Raw genomic sequence first — 20743 nt, 5'->3', positions numbered from 1 at the left:
TCCACTCTAAGCAGATGGATACTGTGGAACAGTTGTGTACTATTAAAAAGCCGTGACAGCTTTGGTGGACTGTCAGCTAATTCGCCAAGCTACAAAGCTACATTAATGGGCTACATTGTGTTTTAGAAACCTTCTGGATTGAAAAATAACATAGTAAAGAGAAAAGTACTGTTTGTTTTTTTTTTTACTTATTTCTCACAAAGAAATATGAGCAACATCACACTATGCATGACAATCTTACGTTGAAAAGATTCAGTCCAGCCATATCATAAAGATTTATAAACTGCACAAAAAATCCTGATTATACACAAAGGTGTTACTCAAGTGCCATTCTCCAGAAGGAAAAAAAAGCCTTACCTCAGGAGATGGAGCTTCCTCAGGAACCAGTGAGAAAGCTCAGAGCAACCTTTTACAGAAGCCAAAGCCATCACATCTCTGCTGCCTCCATGACTTGCCAGACATATTTCTTCAGTTTGTCTGTATGAAATAAAAACAGAATAGTTATTTGTGCCATCTACCAGGAAAATACCTCACAGTATTCACACACGTGTGACACAGAGAGGAGGAACCAGCTAAGCACGGCTTACAGCAATCATCCATCCTGCCCAGGAGGATTTTCTAGTCCACCTATATTGGTGTGGTGCATCAGCCCACACAGACTGCAATATTCTTGCCATAAAGTTTCCTGAAATTTTCCCCAACACAAAATTTCTACACTGCAAAGATTTTAATCTCATACTGAACTAGTGTAAAACTGCTCCAGCACTGCCTGGGGCAAGCTCTGGATTCCATCTCCACACTCATGACACATTCCCCACACAGCTGCTAGGGAGCAGCATCTGAAAAGAGAGGAGCATCTTCAGCAGCTATGTTCTCATGGATGGGCACCATTCCACACAACCAGGAATCTCAGAGATTCAATTAATAACCCCCTGAATGGCAAGAACTGGACAGTAGGATAACCCAGAAAGTCCCATGAGGATCAACAGAAAAAATGACTACAACACAAGCCCACAGTACACCCAGGAGAAAGAATCAGAAAAAAAAAAAAGCCTCTCACCTGCATTTAAATAGGGCCAGACCTGGGAGTCAGGTGGTACTGATTAGGGTTGTTAAGAGCAGATGGGGAACACCTTGTCCTCACAGAATATTTCTCAGTCTTTTTGTGATCAATTGATGTCCTTCAAGGACTGAAACTCTGAATCAATGATTTCTAACAGAAAAAGAAAAAAAAATCCTTACCGTTACTAGCACCTTAATTCCCTTTGTCATCACCGAGATGATCTTGTTGCTTGGTTTTAACAATGCTCTATTCTCTCTGTGATCCACTGTGACATCTGAGACCATCCCTCAGTAGGATCACACCAGTTGCTTTAGCATTGCTTTTTCTAACACAGGAATGGCACTGCAGAATTTTAGAGAGTTCCTTTCTTTACTCCTTTCCAAAGTGGCTTCCTTTCTAAATTCTAAATTGAGCAAAATGAAGTCTGTATCAGACCACTGAATGTAAAGTGAAGGGCACCCTTTCCCATCAGGATCACTGCAGGGTGGCAGAACATCTGCATAAGCCAGTCTGACAGAAATGCACAGGGGGAGCTGAGCAGGCCCATGGCAATCCACGTTCTGTGCTTCTCTATCTGAGAAGAGTTCTGACAGACGGGCTGGTTTTGCCAGGACAGGTGCCAGTATCCCGACAGGAATGGATTCTGCCCCCTGCGATTTCAGTTTCTCATACCCAAATGTGCATCTGGCATATAAAGAAACCTAGATTTTCTTGGAACTGTTGTCATATTGTTTAGCCAGAGCTAAGTGTGATGAGATCCCAGTAGTGTGCACCTCAAGACATTACAAAAGCTATAAATAAGAAAGTGATTATATTGCCAGATACCCACTGATACAAGAGGAAAACAATTTCTCAAACAACAAAAATATACTCAGGTCAGTGCCAGCACATCTGACAAAAAATACCATTGATTCCAGAATCACCAAGTGGTCAAAATAATATCAGCAACATTGCCAGCTCAAAGACAGCCTCAAAGCAGGATTTGTCCCACAATTGGTTATTTCAGAGGAAACAAAAACCTGCTTGCCTAGTAATTTGAAAAGCATTTCAAAAAACAGCATCTTGAGGAATTAAAAAGAAATAATGTTCTGATAGGAATTAAATGTCTTTGCAAATGTGATCATATAATATCAGTGGTGATATGGTAGTAGTTTCGCTAATTCTCTCAGTGACTCTAGTGTGAACCAGAAAACTCCAGAAGCCTGTAGAGATTTAGAACATATAATTTGTTCCCTCTATTCATCAGATAAGTTCTGCCCTGCATTCCTGTTAAACATCAAAGAACGGCTATGGAAAGAGGAAAACAGTTTTCTCTAGATTACAATGCAATTTTAAAAATGTTTTTTCTACAAAACATTTTCAGTTCCTAGTATTGGAGAAAGGCATGATATAATAATAATAATAATTAGTGAACTACTCTGGGTACTAGGAATTGCCTGAGGTGATACACCGTGAGGCTTTGGAAGAAATTAGAATATAAACAGGTTTTAGAGAATTCATCATGCAAAGTCTTTCTATTTCTGAGCTATATGTAAATTTGGGATAGGGTCCCTATCTCATGGAGCTATTGTCATGAAGATTAATTAGTTAGGCCTGTGTTTCATGAGACAAAGTGCCAAATCTTTAGAGACTAATAGATCTTTTTAAAAGATCTGGCGTTTTCTTACACTGAATTTCTTTCAGGATCAGGACCATAATCTGCAACATATTTTCCATCTTAAAAGTGCACAAAATTATTAAGTATTATTATTTGTTTTGACCAGTCACATTCTCTTTGGTTTAATATTTTTAAGTCTCCCCAGAAGTTATTGATTTAAACAGTTTTTTATTTTCTTTTTGCTGGTTTTGGCAAATTCACAGTGTACAGCCTGCAGCTCACAGTTCAAAGTGCTTCTCTGACCACCCAAATGCCTCTCACCTGGGAGCTCTGTGAGCACATCAGATCTTCCACTGAGATTTTAGCATTTTTTCTTTTTAGGCTTAAATCACTTTAAGTTAAAATGCTGTCACTGTAGTGATGAAGGGTTATTGATGGTAAAATGTTCTTGTCTATAGCCAACCCTGTCTTCCTCACAACAATAATTCTACAAACACTGACAAAGAAACTCTCAAACCAGTTAATGGATGTAGTGAGTTTGACAACATAAACTATTATGTGGCAGATTCTGTGCCTTGCCAATCCACTGTACTGCCCTGAAAGGGAAAATTCCTAATGAGTAGTATCTCCCTATTAATGGTTTAATAATATGGCTGTGTAACAGTAAACACCTAACTCCCATTTAGAAATCACATGGAAAATGTGAGCATTAGAGCAATGTTCACTGTCAGTTATTACTGTCTAATTAGTCATCTGCAACATACCACAAGGTACTGAGTGGAATACTTGTAGTACTCCTTTGAAAAAGAAAAAAACTATTATTTCCAGAAGTGTGATTTGAATGCAGTGGTCAAACACTCCAAGTTTGATTCAGACTGTATTTATTTCTTATCTAGTGCGTCTGAGCTAACTACCTTGAGGCAGCAATATAAAAATCAGTTGCTGTGACTTGCTTCTTGAAAATTCGTTTTGCTCCTTCTTAAAATCTTGGCCTGCTTGACCTCAGCAGCCTTCACCAGTTTGAAAATGCAAGCTATAATCCTCTGTAGGGATTTAGTCAGGTGTCTATTACAGCATGTAATCTGTGATACAGCTTCCAATATTCACGCCGAAGAAAGGTTAAGCCCCCCTGTCTTTGTTCCCGAGTAAAAAAGTCCATGAGGTGTTAGCGCGGACAGGAAGCAGACTGAAAGAAGCAACATCTTCAATCAAGCTCTAAGCCTGTGTGTATGGCACAGAAGGATCTTTGTGATGCAGGCTTTGGCTCAGAGTCATCAGATGTTAACCCTTGAACGGGAGCTGCTGACTGCCCTGTTGATATTTAAAGGTTACACTACCACTGTCTCGATCCTAAATCCTTACCCAAGGGTCCTTGTTCCATTTGTCACCAAGCTGTGCCCACAGATAGGCCTGGTAAGACGCCTCAGTGGTCCAGCTGATGGCCGGCCAGCAGCACCCCTTGCACCATCCTGAACACCTCCATCAAAATTCAAGCTTGCTGACAGAGACCTTGTGTGCAAAAACAAACTATATGCTTGAGGGAAAAGTCTCCTGGGACCAGTCAGCAGCTTCTCAGATAACTCTGCTTTTTTCAGCCATGGCTGAGCAGGATCAAATCATGTGATACAGCCACGGCCCTGTGGCTGCGGGGTAGAGCCTGCAAACAGGCACTCCCAAAGCCCAACCGTCTGAACTGTGGTGGTACTGGTTTTGGCAATATTTTGAATTTCATACGTGAATAAAATAAAATAATAGCAACTTAATTTGACTGCCTGCAAGAAGCTATTTAATACCAATATCCAATTACTGTACAGCAAAACAGTGTTTTTTTTCTAGCTGGTAATGGTATAGAGAAACCTCAGAAACCTCTTATGTTAATTGGCAGTGAAGCATTTAGAATTATTTATTAGCGTTTAATAATTTAGAAATCTCTTAATGATGTAAATATCATTTTAAAAAGTTATAAGTATTTTTCACTTTGTCCAGCTGAAAAGCTGTTACTTGGAGAGCTTAAATTAAGATCTATTTCCAGCTGCCTGCTGGTCACAAAATTACTTATCGCTGCTAATGTTTTGGTTGTTTAGACGTTCCCACCACAGAATGTGCTTAGTTTTGACAAACTGGGGAAAGTTTTCCATGTTGTATTCATTGTACTGAAATAGAGGTCTTAAAGAGGATTATCTTAGAGATGTAGACATTAAAATACATAACTAATCTCAGTTAATTGAATTGTTTCATACTAACATGTATTAAAGAACTTCCATGTAGGCAGCTTTACACAGTTTTGGTAGTATAAATATGATTTAACATATAAATTACCTTTTAAGATTAATTAGAAACAGTTTAAAGCCAAGTTATGTGTAGAAAAATTGAGGATCTGATTCTAAGCCTCTGAAGCAATATTCAACCATTACAAAATTACATCACTGAATGCCATGCCAGCAGGCAGATGGGAACTTACCTATCATTATAATTTATCTCCCCATCCCTGTGCTAGAATTCAGGACATTTATTTTATCAGCTTATATTGGCTTATTTTTTTTTCAAATTTCCTCTCCAGAATATTGAACTCCACATGGGTTATTATGGTGTAATCAAATCATTTGTCCCTTTAATGAGAATTGAGTGCTACAGAATTAAAAGAATAATTTCGTTTTTGGTGGAAGAAATGCCCAAAGCCTTGTACTTGGAGTCTCGTTTGCAGTGCTTTCCTTACAGTATGGTTTGATAAGATCAGATTCAGATGTGGGGCAGTGCTGTCATCCTGGCCTGTGTCTCACTGTGCTCTGCCATTAAGTGGAGTAGCATCAACTTTCTCAAAAAGCTTTGTGCACACAGAGATACAGAGCACCATTCAGAAGCAAGCAAATGCCAATGTTTAGCATTCACTGTGCACAATCTACAATCTGGATTACCCACTCAGAATCACATAACATGCCTTCTACTCTACCCAGGGACTCAGAACAGCATTTAGGTTTGGTTTATAACATGAATTACAATGGCCTTACTGTCTGCTGTAGGAAACCAAAGACATCCCTAAGCAATGCTTAACAAGTGTCTTGCTATCCAGAACCATTTATTTACTGTTTCAATACCTGTGACCTTCCAGTGTTACGGCTTTTGCCAAAGAGATGACAGAAGATACGCATTATAGGTATGCAGACAGCTTCACGATGACAGCCACAGAAATGTCTGGATTTTTCTAGTAAACTTCAGAAAGGTGTGCCTCATGTAACTGAATATTTTCTCCAAAATTTGGATTTATATCTATTCAAAGTGTATGGAACCTTGTAGATCTCATAGTGTGCACATTTTTCCTAAGGAAAGTGCCTAAGTAAGGTGGCATTTCCTTGTATTCATATCTGCTATATGAAATTGAGCTAAGTAACAAAAAAGTCAGTCTTTTATCTATTCTGCCTGAAACTTATTTTGATTTTCACTGTTTTATTCAAAAGGAAGGAATAGGAATAGTAACCGTGAGCTTGAAATCAAGAAAACTGTGACAGGAACTTTTTATAGACATTTTGCAGAATATTCTCAGTTACAGTTCCGTGTTTTGAATCCTTCTGCTTAATGAGTACCATTCTGCTTTTCAAATAACTCTTTCTTATTTTTTTCTTAACTTTGAGTCCTGAAGAATTGTTGTAAATTTTAGGATTCAGCTGTATTAATGGGAAAGTGACATGAGAAAAATGTTTCCCTGTGCAGGGAAGAGGATTTGCTTGTGGGGAGGTGAAAGTAAGTGCCGAAGTCATTTTTCTTTGTGTTTCCTGGGAGTATGCCAAGGGGCAGAGCTGTGACCAAGGTGGAAACGTGTATGAAGCTCATTTCATATGCTGGATGGCATTGAACAGCCTCATTGCCCCGAGGACTCGAGGTAGAGAGAAGCAATAATTGTAATTGTAAGAAAAGAAAAGGTTGATCATCATACCAAGGCTTGTTCTATTATCAGGACAGGTGAGGAGAACTCTGATTAATGACAACCGCAGCTGCACTTATGTCCATATTCAGCACTAGTAGAAACAGACGTGTGCAACTTTTTCCCCAACAGTGCAGACCATCAGTGACAAAAAACATAACTTCTTCCACAATCCATACTGTACACAGAGAAAGATAGAGGGCAGCTATCGTTCTCCAAAGCAAATGCAGAATGAACAAGCAGCAAAATATTAATGTGCTGTTGAAAGTTTAAATTGGATGGACGTGATTCAGTGCAGCCTGCAGGGTCTGATATCTTGGCAACTACTGCAAGATACCCCAATCTGCAGACAAAATAGCCTTTGTGAAGGAGAGGAAGATTGTAGCTTGCAAGCTAATGCATCAAAAGGCCAGAGAGAGAATAATTCACTTTCACCTTGCTACAGAGGACAAGTAGCAGTAAAAGCTGTGCATTATTGGCAAGCTCTTTTTGTTGCTGTTTTTAACTCAATCCACAGTTCAGACCTCCAGCCACCTCGGCAGCATTCCAGCTGCAGCTGCTGACATCTCCCACCTAATCAAGTGGTGGATTATCTTGTCCTGATAAATTGGAGGCTGTGTTTCATGAAAAGTCTTTCCTGAAGTACTTTTCTACCCTGTAATAAGGTGGCAGAAGTCTGAATCAAACTCGTGGTGCACTAATTTTTCTAGTAGCTTCTGATGGAGAGTGTCAGTGTTTTAAGAAAGGACAGTGCTAGGCTGAAAATACAGTTAAGCATGTTTCATTTCACACCTGGGTGAAAGGGAACATGACGTTGTACTGTCTATTGTTTCATATGGAGTGCGTAGGGGCTATACTGCTGACTTCAATAATTTTCACCTAAAAATTGCTTCCTTTACGAATGGAGCTCTTGAGGAGCGTAATTGTTTTAAAAAGGAATTCTCTTGGCTGTTGAATCTTTCTAAGAGTCAGACTTACTAACCTGTTAGATACTTCTTTACTGTTCCTGGTCTTTTATGACTAGTCACTCCATTCCCACTCCTGCTAACAAAATCTTGCCACATAAGCCCAATACAAGGGTAAATAAACTAGTTTCTTTCTCTAAAATATACTGAGGAAAATATTTACAACACGTAAGTAAATGTACTATATATTTTTGTGTACATTTACCTTAATGTAAGATTAGGTGTAAGGTAAAATGTACAAGATAAATCTAGTCAAGATAAAGGTATTCCTTGCAAGCACTCATTTCTTCTTTCCCACTTTCACTCCTGAATTAAAAGCAGCAATTTTCATATGCCAAATACAAAACATCTTTATGTGTCACAGTCACTACACTGTTCCCCTTGTAAACTTGTTCTGCTCTTTTCTAGGGGAACCCCTACATGTGCAATAATGAATGTGATGCAAGTACCCAAGAACTGGCTCATCCTCCAGAATTGATGTTTGATCTTGAAGGAAGACATCCATCCACATTTTGGCAGTCCACAACTTGGAAGGATTATCCAAAGCCTCTTCATGTTAATATTACACTCTCCTGGAACAAAACCATTGAGCTGACAGATAACATAGTTATCACTTTTGAATCTGGCCGTCCAGACCAAATGATCCTGGAGAAATCCCTCGACTATGGACGAACATGGCAGCCCTACCAGTATTATGCCACAGACTGTTTAGATGCTTTCCACATGGATCCAAAATCAGTGAGGGATTTATCACAGCATACAGTCCTAGAAATCATTTGCACGGAAGAATACTCTACTGGATATATGACAAACAGTAAAATAATCCACTTTGAAATCAAAGATAGATTTGCTTTTTTTGCTGGACCTCGGCTTCATAATATGGCTTCTCTTTATGGCCAGCTTGACACAACCAAGAAATTAAGAGATTTCTTTACCATCACAGATCTGAGGATAAGATTGCTTAGACCAGCAACTGGAGAAATATATGTAGATGAGCAACACCTGGCACGGTATTTTTATGCCATCTCAGACATAAGGGTATATGGAAGGTAAGAGATTATAAACCTTTAGGAGCAAGCATATGAGTTTGTTTATAGAGGTTATATAAAAACTGTTTCCCCAAACATAACGAATAGCAACCAAAGTGTGTTCATTGGAAATTTGACTCAGTTGGTGCATTTTTGATAGTATTAGAAGTTTCTGACTCAATGGCACTAAATCATGGGCATTTGCTGTCACTAGCCTGCAAAGCCCTGAATGATTAAAGCATTTTCTTACATTGGCTCAGGATTTCAACCTGGCATTATGACACTTTTCAGGGACTCTCTTTCTGCTTTTATACAGTTGAAGCTTCATCTGTGGGCAGTTAACTGAGAAGAGGGATTCAATTTCATTATTTTTTCTAGGCCTTTAATGCAAGAATCAATTGATACAGCAGCCTTTGCATAGACTTTTTCCAGTAGGGCAAATTATATATAAACAATGAGGCAACAGAGATGAGAGTCCATTCCTTTTACTTTAATTAGCTCTGAAATGCCATGAAACTGAAGCAGAATGGAAAAACCAGCAGTGTTTTGGAGGGCATGAGACTGATCTGAATGCAGCAAAGATTATTACTCATCCAGGTTCAAGACAGATTGGCCCTCTGTGGCAAGCAAGGGCTGGTGTCAGGTGTCCTAGACTCAAAAATAATAAAAGCGCGGTGACATTCATATAGGGAAGTCTCCTTACCATCTCTAACTAGCAATTGACTGATGACCTCAAGCAGAAGGGTGATATTCTTAACATGTGTCTTGGATGCATATTTGTTCAGAAGAAACAAATGGTATCTTCTCTATTAGCTATTCACTCAACTCCCTAATGAACCCTTTTGTCTTTTTGTTTTGCTCTGTACCTTCAGAGAGTTCAAATCCTCCTTTTTATTTATTTATATATATTTTTAAGAGAAGCTAGATATCAAAACAAACAGGAAAGCTAATTTATCTTAGTAGGCTGAGGTATTTTTCCAGGCACAGGAACAAGTGAAAAATAATAGAGATATTAAATGTCTAATACACTGGTTGTTGTATCTTATCATTCTTTTCATGAGTTTACCATTTTCTCCCTCTTTTATACAAGCCTTTGAAGTTGTTAAGTACTTCCACGATATAAAAATGGATTGATAAAGTCAAAATAAAATCAAATTAATGTTATGCAATCTATTGAAAAATAGATGATCTGAATTTATATGAAAGAAGAATTACTGCCACATACAGACTTGAATGCATAAGGATTTCTGCAGGATCATAGATTTAGCATGTAGTTACCATGTTCTGCATCCAACCCATATTCAGGCTAAGTGGATCGTGGGCAACTTAAAATAGTTTGAAATAGTTTAGTAATACTAACTTCAGCATATCAAAATTGGCAAATATGTTCTACTTCATGTGTATCCTTTCTCCACGAGGCTACAATAAGTCATATATACAGAGAGATTAGACCAGAGATCAGGATTTTATGTTCCTTACACTTAAAGAAAATGTTGCTTCCCATTTGAAAACCCAGGAATGCTTCAATTAGACTATCAGTGTCTTGTCAAAAAAAGCATTTGAGGAGGGGAAAAAAATAAGAGTGCACCGCATGCAAATTAGAAACTGAAACCTTCCAAACATAGCTGGGGGACAGCAATCTTTTGACAAATTATCTATAAAAATGAAGTCTACCTGTACAGAGAGCTTATCTGATGCTGAAGCTTGTTGTCTAAATGCAATAGTAATTCAACTTATGTGTTAACAGAATTGTCTGATACGTAATACCGTCTCACTAAATTAGATCTGTGTGAATTCTTGTTACTCTTCTGCTAATAAGGACAGCTCTTTAGGGATTTGGGGTCCTTGCCTTCAACACATAGAGAGCCTTTCTCATTAAATAATTTGTGGGCTTGCTTATTGCTAAGGATGCATCCCCTGATTATTTGGTCCCACTGAGGAGTCTCTTGCAATAGGCCCCTGTCTGGCGAATTTGTGGTCTCCTACCAGAAACTCCACAGGCTCCCTCTGCCAGATCTCCAAACAAGCATTTTGGCCCCATGCCCTGGTATGGTGGCAGCAGGTGTGGTAATACAGACTCACAGAATTGTATGGATTGGAAGAGGGGAAGAAGCAACAGTTACAGGTTGTTTTGTGACCGTTTCTGATTCAGCTGAACTTTCCAGCCCTTGCACCTTAATCTAGGATATTAACATATTAACTGAACATTAATTTATATATATTTTTTTTTTTTGCCACAATTTTTCACATTTTTCACACACTTTGAGACTTAGGTAAAGATAGGATTGTCGATGAGCGGCTTGCTAGCCAAGGGGGCCATGGGCCCCTCGAACAGCTGTACGAGCAGGACAAGGTGGGAGGCTGTAAAGACATACAGATGGGAAAATACTAGTGTGTTCTCTGCAAGGACACCGTGTCCTTGAGGTCCGAAGTAAACAACCAAGGAGAAACTTGGGTCAGAGATAAAGAAGTATCTGTGGGGGGCGCCGTAGAGATATTTACTAAGACATGAAAGCACGTGTAACCTATCATCTTTGTGGGTTAGGAGTTGTTACGGGGTGGTTAACCAATCAGTTTGTGCCAAGTTTGCTAAAGTGGTTATAAATATAGGCTTGCTTTAACAGTAGAGTTGGAGTTTTCTTATGCACTCATATTGAGTTTCTGTCATCACTCCCCACGTGTCTGGACTAGCGAACTGACTAAATCCCGTGACCAGCCCTGCCGTTCTGCAGCATAGGATATGCAGGATTCCATGAGGATGGGATGGATACAAAGAGATGATACCTAAAAGCTTGTTGCTAGCAGACACGTTTGGAAGCTAGTCCCTTTGTTAAAAATATAACCTGTAAATGTTTAAATAAAGTTAAAATCACCAAAGCTTAAAATAGCATGTTCCTAAAGGCAGCCTAAAATTTGTTTCATGCTCTATTTTGAGAATCAATACCGATGGAAAATATCTATCTTAAAGATGCCAAATTTAATATACAAAATGCTGAAATGTCTAATGCTTCACAATGAATTAAAGACAGGAGATTTTCGCACTTAATATATGGTTTGTTTCATCACTGCTTTGCAGTTTGGTGTAAAATAAGCCTGATGTATCAGAGATGAAAGCCGGTGTGTTCTTAATGGGTGCTTTACCTCCTCTATTACTACCTGTTTGTTCATCTTCAGTTTACCTCTTTCATTGTGTGTTTACTAAGATGATGAAAAAAAAAGGAAACCTGGCTGCCTGGCTGTTAGCAATTTCAGCAACCCCATTGTGCTCATATTATTCAAGAAACCTAATAATCCACATGAACTAATTCTGACTTACTGATGGCCTGCTTCACTAAATCAGAGTGATTTTTTCTAGTGAATAATGGACGATGTAGTGTGCCAGTACCTTAATTAAAGATAGCCTCTCTTAGTCTTGATCTCATTTTAATTTACAGGGTAATACTACAATAATATCACTAATGGAAGGTACATTAAAGGGCATCAAGTAGCATTAACTGTATTAAATTATGGCACTTGTGTTAATTAACTGCTGAAGCAAGATGGTCCTAACGGCTAGAAAGGTCGATTAATGCATAAATAAAGTCTTCTGGGATGGGAAATTAGGAAAGAGTAGACAAGTCTCTGTCCTGTAGCAGAGAATCAAAGGTACCCCATGTGATAACCTCAGGAAGGTTTCTCTCCTTTCACTGCTTGAGGAAGTGGATGTGCAGTGGGCTCTGCAGATCCAACATACCATGAGCCCTGACAGTAAGCACAAAGCACACAGTGCTTTTCTTTTCTTTTTTTTTTTTTTTTTTTTTTTTTTGGTAGAATTTCACTAAAGTGCTGATAATAGTTCCTTTGAAGTCAAGCAAAAGGTTCCTAGCAGATTTTAGATCTGACTGCTAAAGGTTTAGCCAGATTCATTCCAAAATATTTTTTGTTCAACTTTTGTGTTGTCAATAATATGCACATTTTTACACTGCACACTAACTATAATTTTAGACAATAGTAAATACATATATATATATATATATATATATATATCCCCAGTGGTTATAGAATGACTGACTAGCTAAATCAAAGAAAAATCTCATCCCACATTGTTCTTTTGTGATTAGTTTTTGATCTAAGAGCAAAGAATTTCTTTCTGACACTAGAGTACTCAGCCTCTATACAATGTTATTAAGCCCTTTCGAATTTATTTTTATATTCTTCTTGCCTTGAAGCTTCTTTATTTAAGCTCCAGAATTTTCTGACCCTGCCTCAGCTACACTTGCAGTTCCAGCAGTAACAGAAACCTCTAAGTTGCAGTAGACATGTGAAAAATATCCTCTGTTTTAACAGTTACTTGCTCTCACATTATCTCTTCCAAATTTAATCCATCTCAGAATCTGACCAAATTGCACTTGGGGAAGGCATACTTGCTACTCTGTGGCTTGGGGTTTTTTGCCTTTTTTGTTATCCTGCCCTGCAGACCCCGTAGCACTGGCTTGCTGGTGCTACAACGCTCATGCTGCAGAGTGCCCCCCAGCTTGGGTGCCAGACCCTGGGTTCTTCCTCACATGGATGGATCAATGGGATTATATATGGGGTGTTATTCTGGCATGCACAAGACAGCACTAAAAAAATATCCCTCTGTGATGTACCCCAAAGCAGAACTTTGCTCAGTGGAAATAGGAGTACAAAATTGCGCTTTACTTTATTTATAGGGAAATGTTTTCATTAACATTCAGCTCAAAACCTGACAATCAAAGTAAAGATAAGTTGGCATTAAACTTTAAAGGGGACAGATAAATACCATTCATATTTCAACTATATATTTACTGTACTTGAATACTCTTTTGATTTACAAGAACACTTCACAAGAAGGTTATTTTCACTAGTACTTGGAGTAATTCTAGCAATTTCTCCAATTTAATTATAAACTCATTAGAGAATAAGAGAGAAAAAAACTTGTGTATTTAAGAGCATGTCAATCTACCCTTAACTCCCAAGTGCAATTAGCTTTTTAAATTTATCTACTGTAATATGTCAGCAAGGAAGATTGCCCTTCTTTTTCTGTAAACAAATCTAAAATCATTAGCAATTGAAATAATTAAATAGTTACTGTGTTTATTTTCACATTAGCAGTCTCCAGTGGTTCAGTGGTTTACCAGTGTTTTAGGCAGGTTTTAGTCCTGCCCATGTTCCAGTGATACTAAATAGTATTTTGTTTGTTTCCACCTGCCATCCTGATTACATAAGTCCTGGCAATCAGCTCAGAGTGGTTTCAGTCTTGTAGTGACTTGAAGGGGAGCAGAGCATTAGAATCTGGAAGGCTGATAAAGCCTTTAATTCTGCTACTCCCTTTTGAAACCAGTGGAATTAAACCACCAGTTTTCACATACCACCTTTCCTCATTAGCATTTGATCATCTTTTTTTTTTGGCCCATTTTGCAAAACGTCAAGTATTTCAGTACTGATCTCCCTCGGCTGCCTTTCAAGAAAGCCCCATATCATGCAGAATCAGTGTTTGAGGAGAGGAACCAAGCTCTTTTGTAGTATAATTCATTTTGCCATTGAACATTAAAGAAATAGAGATGAAACTACTGATGAAAGAAATGAGAATTTTTTCTTTCTGTGTTACTTTATATGCTGAAAAGCTATCCAAAGAGCCTTTCTGAATAAATTTGGTGATTCCGATATCTTGCAGGAACTTTCTTTCCTTTAAGCTTTTCATTTCAAAAGATTTCAATTTAATGCCTAAAGATTCTCTGGATCACATGTACAAATGATCTCTGGCACTAGGATGTCCTTCAGGTTGTGTCAGTGATAATACGTACATGATCCAAGCTGGAGCAGTACAACATGCTATCATGTTAAAAGTTTAAAATCTCTCTCAACTATTTCACAAGTAACAGAAACTACCAATTTGCAGAGGTTTTGTTTTGTTTTGTTTTTCTGTGATTCTGATTCCTTCCACAAGTATCCACATGGTGAGCTTTTCTGCAGTCAATTTTGCCTGTTTCTGTATTTAACTACATGTGTTTAGAAGATGAGTTTTCAAGTACACTCATCAAATTAATAAGTTCCTCAGAAGGAAGTAGATGGACTTAGAATATACATATGCTTTTTCTTGACATAGGTAATATTTCTCTCTCTCTACTAATCTTTTTTGTTGTAATAAATAAGACATCATCTGTGATTTAAAAAAATGTTCAAAACTAAGACAGTTTCTGCCTTTTCACTTCTTTTCTTCTAGTATAGCGCTGTAGTAAATGTACTGTACATTATGTGAAGCTACATATTGGAGTAAGAGACCAAATCTGATACTAGTTTCAGGTGCCATCTTTTAAATTAGGACTAATTTCTGTTATTTCAGTTACCCGTACTTAACTGACGGGTTTCAAATACAGGAGAAGTGAGAGAAAACAAGTGAAGAACAGGAAGGGAGGAAGAAGGAGGGAGAGAACATCAGAGGACAGAAGTGACAAGGTTGTCACATCTTCTATTTGAAAGAAATGAAGAAAAAAGATAAATAAATAATGAACGAAAACATACCTCTCCATCTTTTCATATTCTGCCATCCTCAGCTAATAAGGCAAGACAGTTCTGCTAATTTCAGAAGTCCAGTGAAACAGTAACACAGAGATACTATTAAGAAGACCTGAAAGTTAATAATAAAGGTTGAGTTCTAGTAGCCTTGTTCCCGTGAATCGTTACAGAGGGGCTGTGAGATCTCTTCCTATCATTTGCTCTAGTACCTCACTGGGATTAGTGTGCCTCAGCAGTACCAGTGATCCGTGCATGAAGGGAGTCATCATGATTCTTACATGATCACAGAGGACTGTAGTGCAAATGAGTCAGCACCACAGAACCCCAGTAAAACAGATAAAACATCTTTTTAACTGGGCTGAACAACAAAATGTTCAACACTACTGTAATTCTGATTTCATTGAATATAAAATTGTTTGTGGAAAAGCAAGAAAAGAGCTACAGAAAGAGAAGGCAATGCTGTGAATTTACCACGCAGCAATATGGTCAAGAAAAAGGAGATGAAAGGTTACACTGCAGGTAGAGTTCCCAAGAGAATGTCTGGCTGCTGACGCATGAGGAAAGCATAATGTTAACTGCAGCTCTTTGCAGAAGAACAGGCTGTGTTCTGGTTAGATTTGTGGAATATGGTAAAAATGAAAGAATGCTGAGTGGCAGGAGACATCATAATGACATTAGGAGGAAGCAGGAACTTGACATACTACCGCTCATGTATGAATCCATCTGAAAGTAGACATCTAATTTCTACAGTTAACAGAGTTCTTAGAGATTTAGAATCTGTCTGTTAAGTATCTGCTTCCTCATACAGCACATCATCCAAGCCTGCAGCAAGTAGCAACAGCAACTAATTCAAAGGAAATATCTCATTGGCATGATTTTTATGCCTGAAAGACAGCCATACTCAGAAGAAACTTTTGGACTTCACTGATGATTATTTTGACCACTCTGGGGTGATGACCTCTATTTTAACATAAGACTGATAACAAACAAAAACAATTCAAGAAAAAGCTAATTATCAATTGCCTCTGTGGACTAGAGCTGAGCAGACCTTGGGACACACTACGGATAGTGTAATATATATGGTATATACACACACATATGTCCCAGTGCCAGAGGGCATTTTTCTAAAGTTAAAGTCTTTCTTTGAACCATTTAGTCCTTCCTCTAAATTTGACGGCTGTGAAGATATCAGTAGTTGTCTACTTCTTCCTTGCAACCCTCCCGGAATTTCTTGTGATAAGTCCTCAGTTGCTTTCATTTTCACCCTTGAATTCATTTCTGTTTTTTTTAGGAGCTATTCAGCGTCTTTGTTCACTACCATTCAGTACTCCCACTTTCACCCTATCTAGATATGCGTTAAACTGTAATATGATACAATATCTGATATAGTAAGATTTATAAAATACTTTGAAATACACTTAAGAAAGATTAAGAAAGATTGGTAGAGAAGCACAATGGATTGTTATAATCTGTCCTCCCTGCACCATCACTCATAAACAAGCTAACAGGAGTACCAGTATAAATGTTAATGATAGCAGCACTGTCTTGATGATGGAGGGACACCATGGGTCATGTTTAACTGCCATCAGTATTTCTGTGACATTGCATGTGAAACCTATTAGCAACCAAAAAAATAAAATCCGATTACAATAATGATATATACTCATACATTGAGATATGCATCTTTACACTCAACTAATTAGTTGGCACTGACTGTTTTCACTTTGCTCGGTGACATGTGGTATATAAATCATTACAATATGTTAAATGCAAATTGTTGGTAATAGGGTAACCATCTGCTCACTGTTGGAAAGTTTGCAGAGGAATATAGTAAGCTGTACTTCGAATAACGATGCTACCCTCACATCCCTGAAATACCAAATATCTAAAAACAGCTGCCTCCACTAATGCCAATGTTACTAATATGTCTCTTACCCTTTTCATTTTCAGAAGTAAACTACATATTGTAAGAGGTAATTTTGTTCTTCAGTATGAACTTGACTTCAAGGCTAGAGCCTGCAACAGTAATGTGAACCACCATTTCTCAGAGCCTGATCTTTTTCTTAGATTGTGTTGAGTGCTTTTGAGAAGCCAATAAATAACCAGGCTACCTACTCTTTTTGGGACATCTTTTCTTCCACAAATATAATTAAACCTTCATCCTCCTCTAAACCCCTCCCGCTAGGCCCTTTTCCAGAGATGACATGATTTTATACGTGATAGATTGTTGGCACATTGCTGTCTGCTAATGTATTGCTCTAGAGACCATCAAAGAGTGCCTTCCATCTAATAATCTACCATGCCCTATGAGGGCTAGAGATCACCACTGCAAAGAGGGATCAATTATTTTACCACAGACATGTATTATCAGGGGCTGTCACATACTTTCTTAATGAGCATTTCTGGATACCCAAGTGACAAAGTAATGCATTGGAAAATTAGGAGTGGGACAAGAGTGAAGGACTGCCTGCCAAAGTGGAGGCTGTGCCTTCAAGCCAGAGCAGCTCCTTCTTTCCTTACCCATTCAGTCATTTGCTGGTCAGGGTCACTGTCACAGTGCTCATATGCTGGCTCCCCTGTAGTAATATATTGCATTATCACCTATCAGAGAGATTAATATGTTCACATGCTGAATTCCCAAGACACAGCTCTCAGCATTAAAAAAGCCGATGAATTAATTCAGCTCCCACTGACTGAATGGAAAAGTTTGTGCTTTCATCATAGTCAGATGACAATGCTGCTATTGCTTTCTTTGGGCGGGAGGGACTGCTGTCTGTTCAGGGGTTATGCCTGGCATGGCGGTGTCTGAATTAGGATTGTGCTCCTGGAGAAGCACCTGCAGGGGAAGAGGCTGCAGGAGAGCTCATTAGCCCTGCAGTTCTCAGCCCCTGAATGAATTACACAATGAGATGCTTGCTCTACAGGGTCTCAGAAACCTGCAGCTTTGTGTAGGTATGCTGTCTTGCAAAGCTGAGTTCAAAAAACGTTGAAGGGAGACAGCTTTATGCTAACACATTTTCCTTTGTTGCCTTGCAGAAAAGAGGAGCTGTCTGAACACAAATTTTGTGACTCCATTTTGATTCACAATGAATGCTTGTCTGTTTCAAAATGGGGTGTCTGAACCTTAAAGATATCTATAGACAGAGCTGGTCGGATGAGTAGTACTTTATAATACCTGAAAGGCATGGTGTCAGCAATGGGAATTTGATAAGCTGAGGTCCTGAATTGGATTCCAGCAATGGTCCCAAGTTTGAAGAAGCTCTCATTTCAAATTGCAAGCAGAGGAAAAACAGGGTTCTTTCTCTTTAATTGCATTACTTTTATTGAACTGAAGCATTGCTTCAGTTCCCAGAACACTTTATATATTATTTTAATTCGAGTTAGCAGAGACAGAACAGCAGGACTGTTTATTGTTTCTGACATGTTACTCATTTTCCCATTCAACTCTCTTGTGCATTAAGAATTTTAAGGTTTGGGGATGCTGTTCACCGAAGTCATTATAAATAAATTAATTTCCACATATTTGACTTGATGACACTTCTATGGAGCTTTTGTCTATAGTCCTGTTCAGAACAGCCATGCCAGTCAGGCAAACATGAACTAGACTCCACAAACTTTCTGGTAGCCCTTTGCACAGAGAGGAATGTTACATTCAAGCCCTCAGTAGACAAACCTTTTAGTTTTATTTCATGTATGCTGCTAGCATTCACTGTGACACAAATCCTGGCAATCAGATGCTTTCCATCTGTTGTTTTCAGAGGAAAGGGAGGGTCATCTGAGAGATCTGAGGTTTTTTAGCCTTGCATACCCCGGGCTGTATTTTTATAGCCTCATCACATTTTAATTGGCTCTAGATCTTCTCATTATATTTATTGAACTGTGAGCCAATTTTCCCTTACTTAGAGCCAGGGTTGTAGATTTTGCCATATAAGCACAATCAGGAATTGACTTGAAAAACCATTTCAAAACATTATCATCTTTCCCCCAGGCAGAGCACAGCACAGCACAGCAGTTCCTTGACCTTCCACAAGCAGGAACAGGGTGCAGAGACAGCAGGTGGGACAGGGGACAGAGCTGCAATATGAGAAGGCGTCTGTTTTGTCAGTGACCCACTTTAGGAAATGCTCCTTCCACACCACTCCAGCTGCTCATTTCTCACCATTTTCACTTCTCTTTTTGGTGATCATCACTCCTTCAATCATATTGCACAAGGAGTCACTGCCTATGTGGCTCAAAGAAGGCATGGAAACCTTCATCAGGAAAAGAAAAAATGAGATGTGAGAGGCAGAGGAGAGGGAAAAACATGAATGTCTCAATTTTCAGTGAAAAATAAACCTATTGTTCTTTGTCAGTGCAGAAAATTGCTTATCATTTAGAGGCTTCATTAAAGACACTGTGCTTATGGAAGTATGCCTTGTTTCCTTTGAAAACTCCTGAAATAATTCTTCCAGCAGGACAGCAAAACAGCAAGGAGCCAGTTACATTTTTAATCACTTGCATCCCATAGGAATTGCAGTCTGCCAACAAGGGCAGCTCCTTCCCCTTTGCAACACAGGAAAAGAATTGAGAAATGGGAAGCTGTGGCTCCAGGATGGTTTCTTACAGTTATTAATGAGGTAAAGATCAAAAAACCCGAGTGTAATTAACTGCTAATATTCTGCTACTGAAAATGTTTAACCCAATCCACAAACTGTCTATGAAAAATATGATTTTCATTTCACTTTTCCACTTGATTTTTTCTTTCTTCCAAATCATGAATGTGGACTAGAGAAACAGTTGGATGAAGACAAAAGAGAAAAGTAAAATAATTGTATATTTCTCTTCCACTGAGCATATTTCAAAAGAAAAAGAGTACTTGTACTGCACACTCAGACCAGATGGCATTATGTTACCTTCTCATCGGTTAGTCACTCACTGCAGAGGTGACCCACAATGTGGTGATTCTTTCCTGGATTAGTCCATTCATGTGAACAGCAGCAATTGCTTTATTTATGATTTATATAAATACCACATTCAAGATATGGTATCTTAAAAGATATCCCTGGACTTTTTTTTTTAATAGAGTTGCTGTGTTGAGAGATGAAATTCTGCAATCTCTCTTTGTTCCAATAGTCTCCAATAGTTACCTTTGGAGAACAGGACAGGCTGTGGATCTTGTGGTCTGTGCGTTTGCTTGTCCGTTAATGCTTCATAAAATATACATGATTGAAATAGGAGAGATGCAGCAGAATTATACCACCAGAATGACAAAGAGTTGTAAGTCAATTCCAAACATAGGCAAAATCTATTAACATAGTTCATTGGTTTCCTTACTGCACGGTCCCACCCAGATTTTCAAATAGCATATGCACAGTTAATGTATAGCTGACATTCAGCCTGTCTGCAAATTATGGAGAAATTTATGCCCTTCCTACTCCCAGGGAAAATGTTCTGCAATTAAAAGTGTGCTGAACGTATGATGTAACATGAGGAAAGCTTTTGCAAATATTGCTGCAATGCAAACATAATTAATAGAACATAAAGTCCAGTTCTCTCCCTATCCAGGAGCCTCCCAGTCATTTATAACTCTTCAAATGTGTACTTTTTTATATCCTCTTTTGCTTATCACATTAAAACAAAAAAACAAAAAACAAAAAAAAAAAAAAAAAAAAAAAA

General features: G+C 38.4%; 1 protein-coding gene across 7 annotated transcripts in view; it reads left to right on the top strand.

Annotated features, from left to right (window-relative positions):
- NTNG1 (netrin G1) overlaps positions 1-20743 on the top strand; it is a 150130-nt gene that overhangs the window by 56273 nt on the left and 73114 nt on the right. For all 7 annotated transcript variants that reach the window (XM_042873802.1, XM_042873798.1, XM_042873800.1 and 4 more), the window contains exon 3: positions 7953-8593. In XM_042873802.1, coding sequence (XP_042729736.1) covers positions 7953-8593 — 641 coding nt within the window. The remainder of the gene's footprint in view (positions 1-7952; positions 8594-20743) is intronic.

Source organism: Lagopus leucura, unplaced genomic scaffold (assembly GCF_019238085.1).
Source record: "Lagopus leucura isolate 7727_CA_CO unplaced genomic scaffold, USGS_WTPT01 Super-Scaffold_100009, whole genome shotgun sequence".
NCBI classification, from domain to species: domain Eukaryota; kingdom Metazoa; phylum Chordata; class Aves; order Galliformes; family Phasianidae; genus Lagopus; species Lagopus leucura.
Note: the sequence above shows the minus strand (reverse complement) of the source record. Positions and strands in the feature narration are given on the sequence as shown.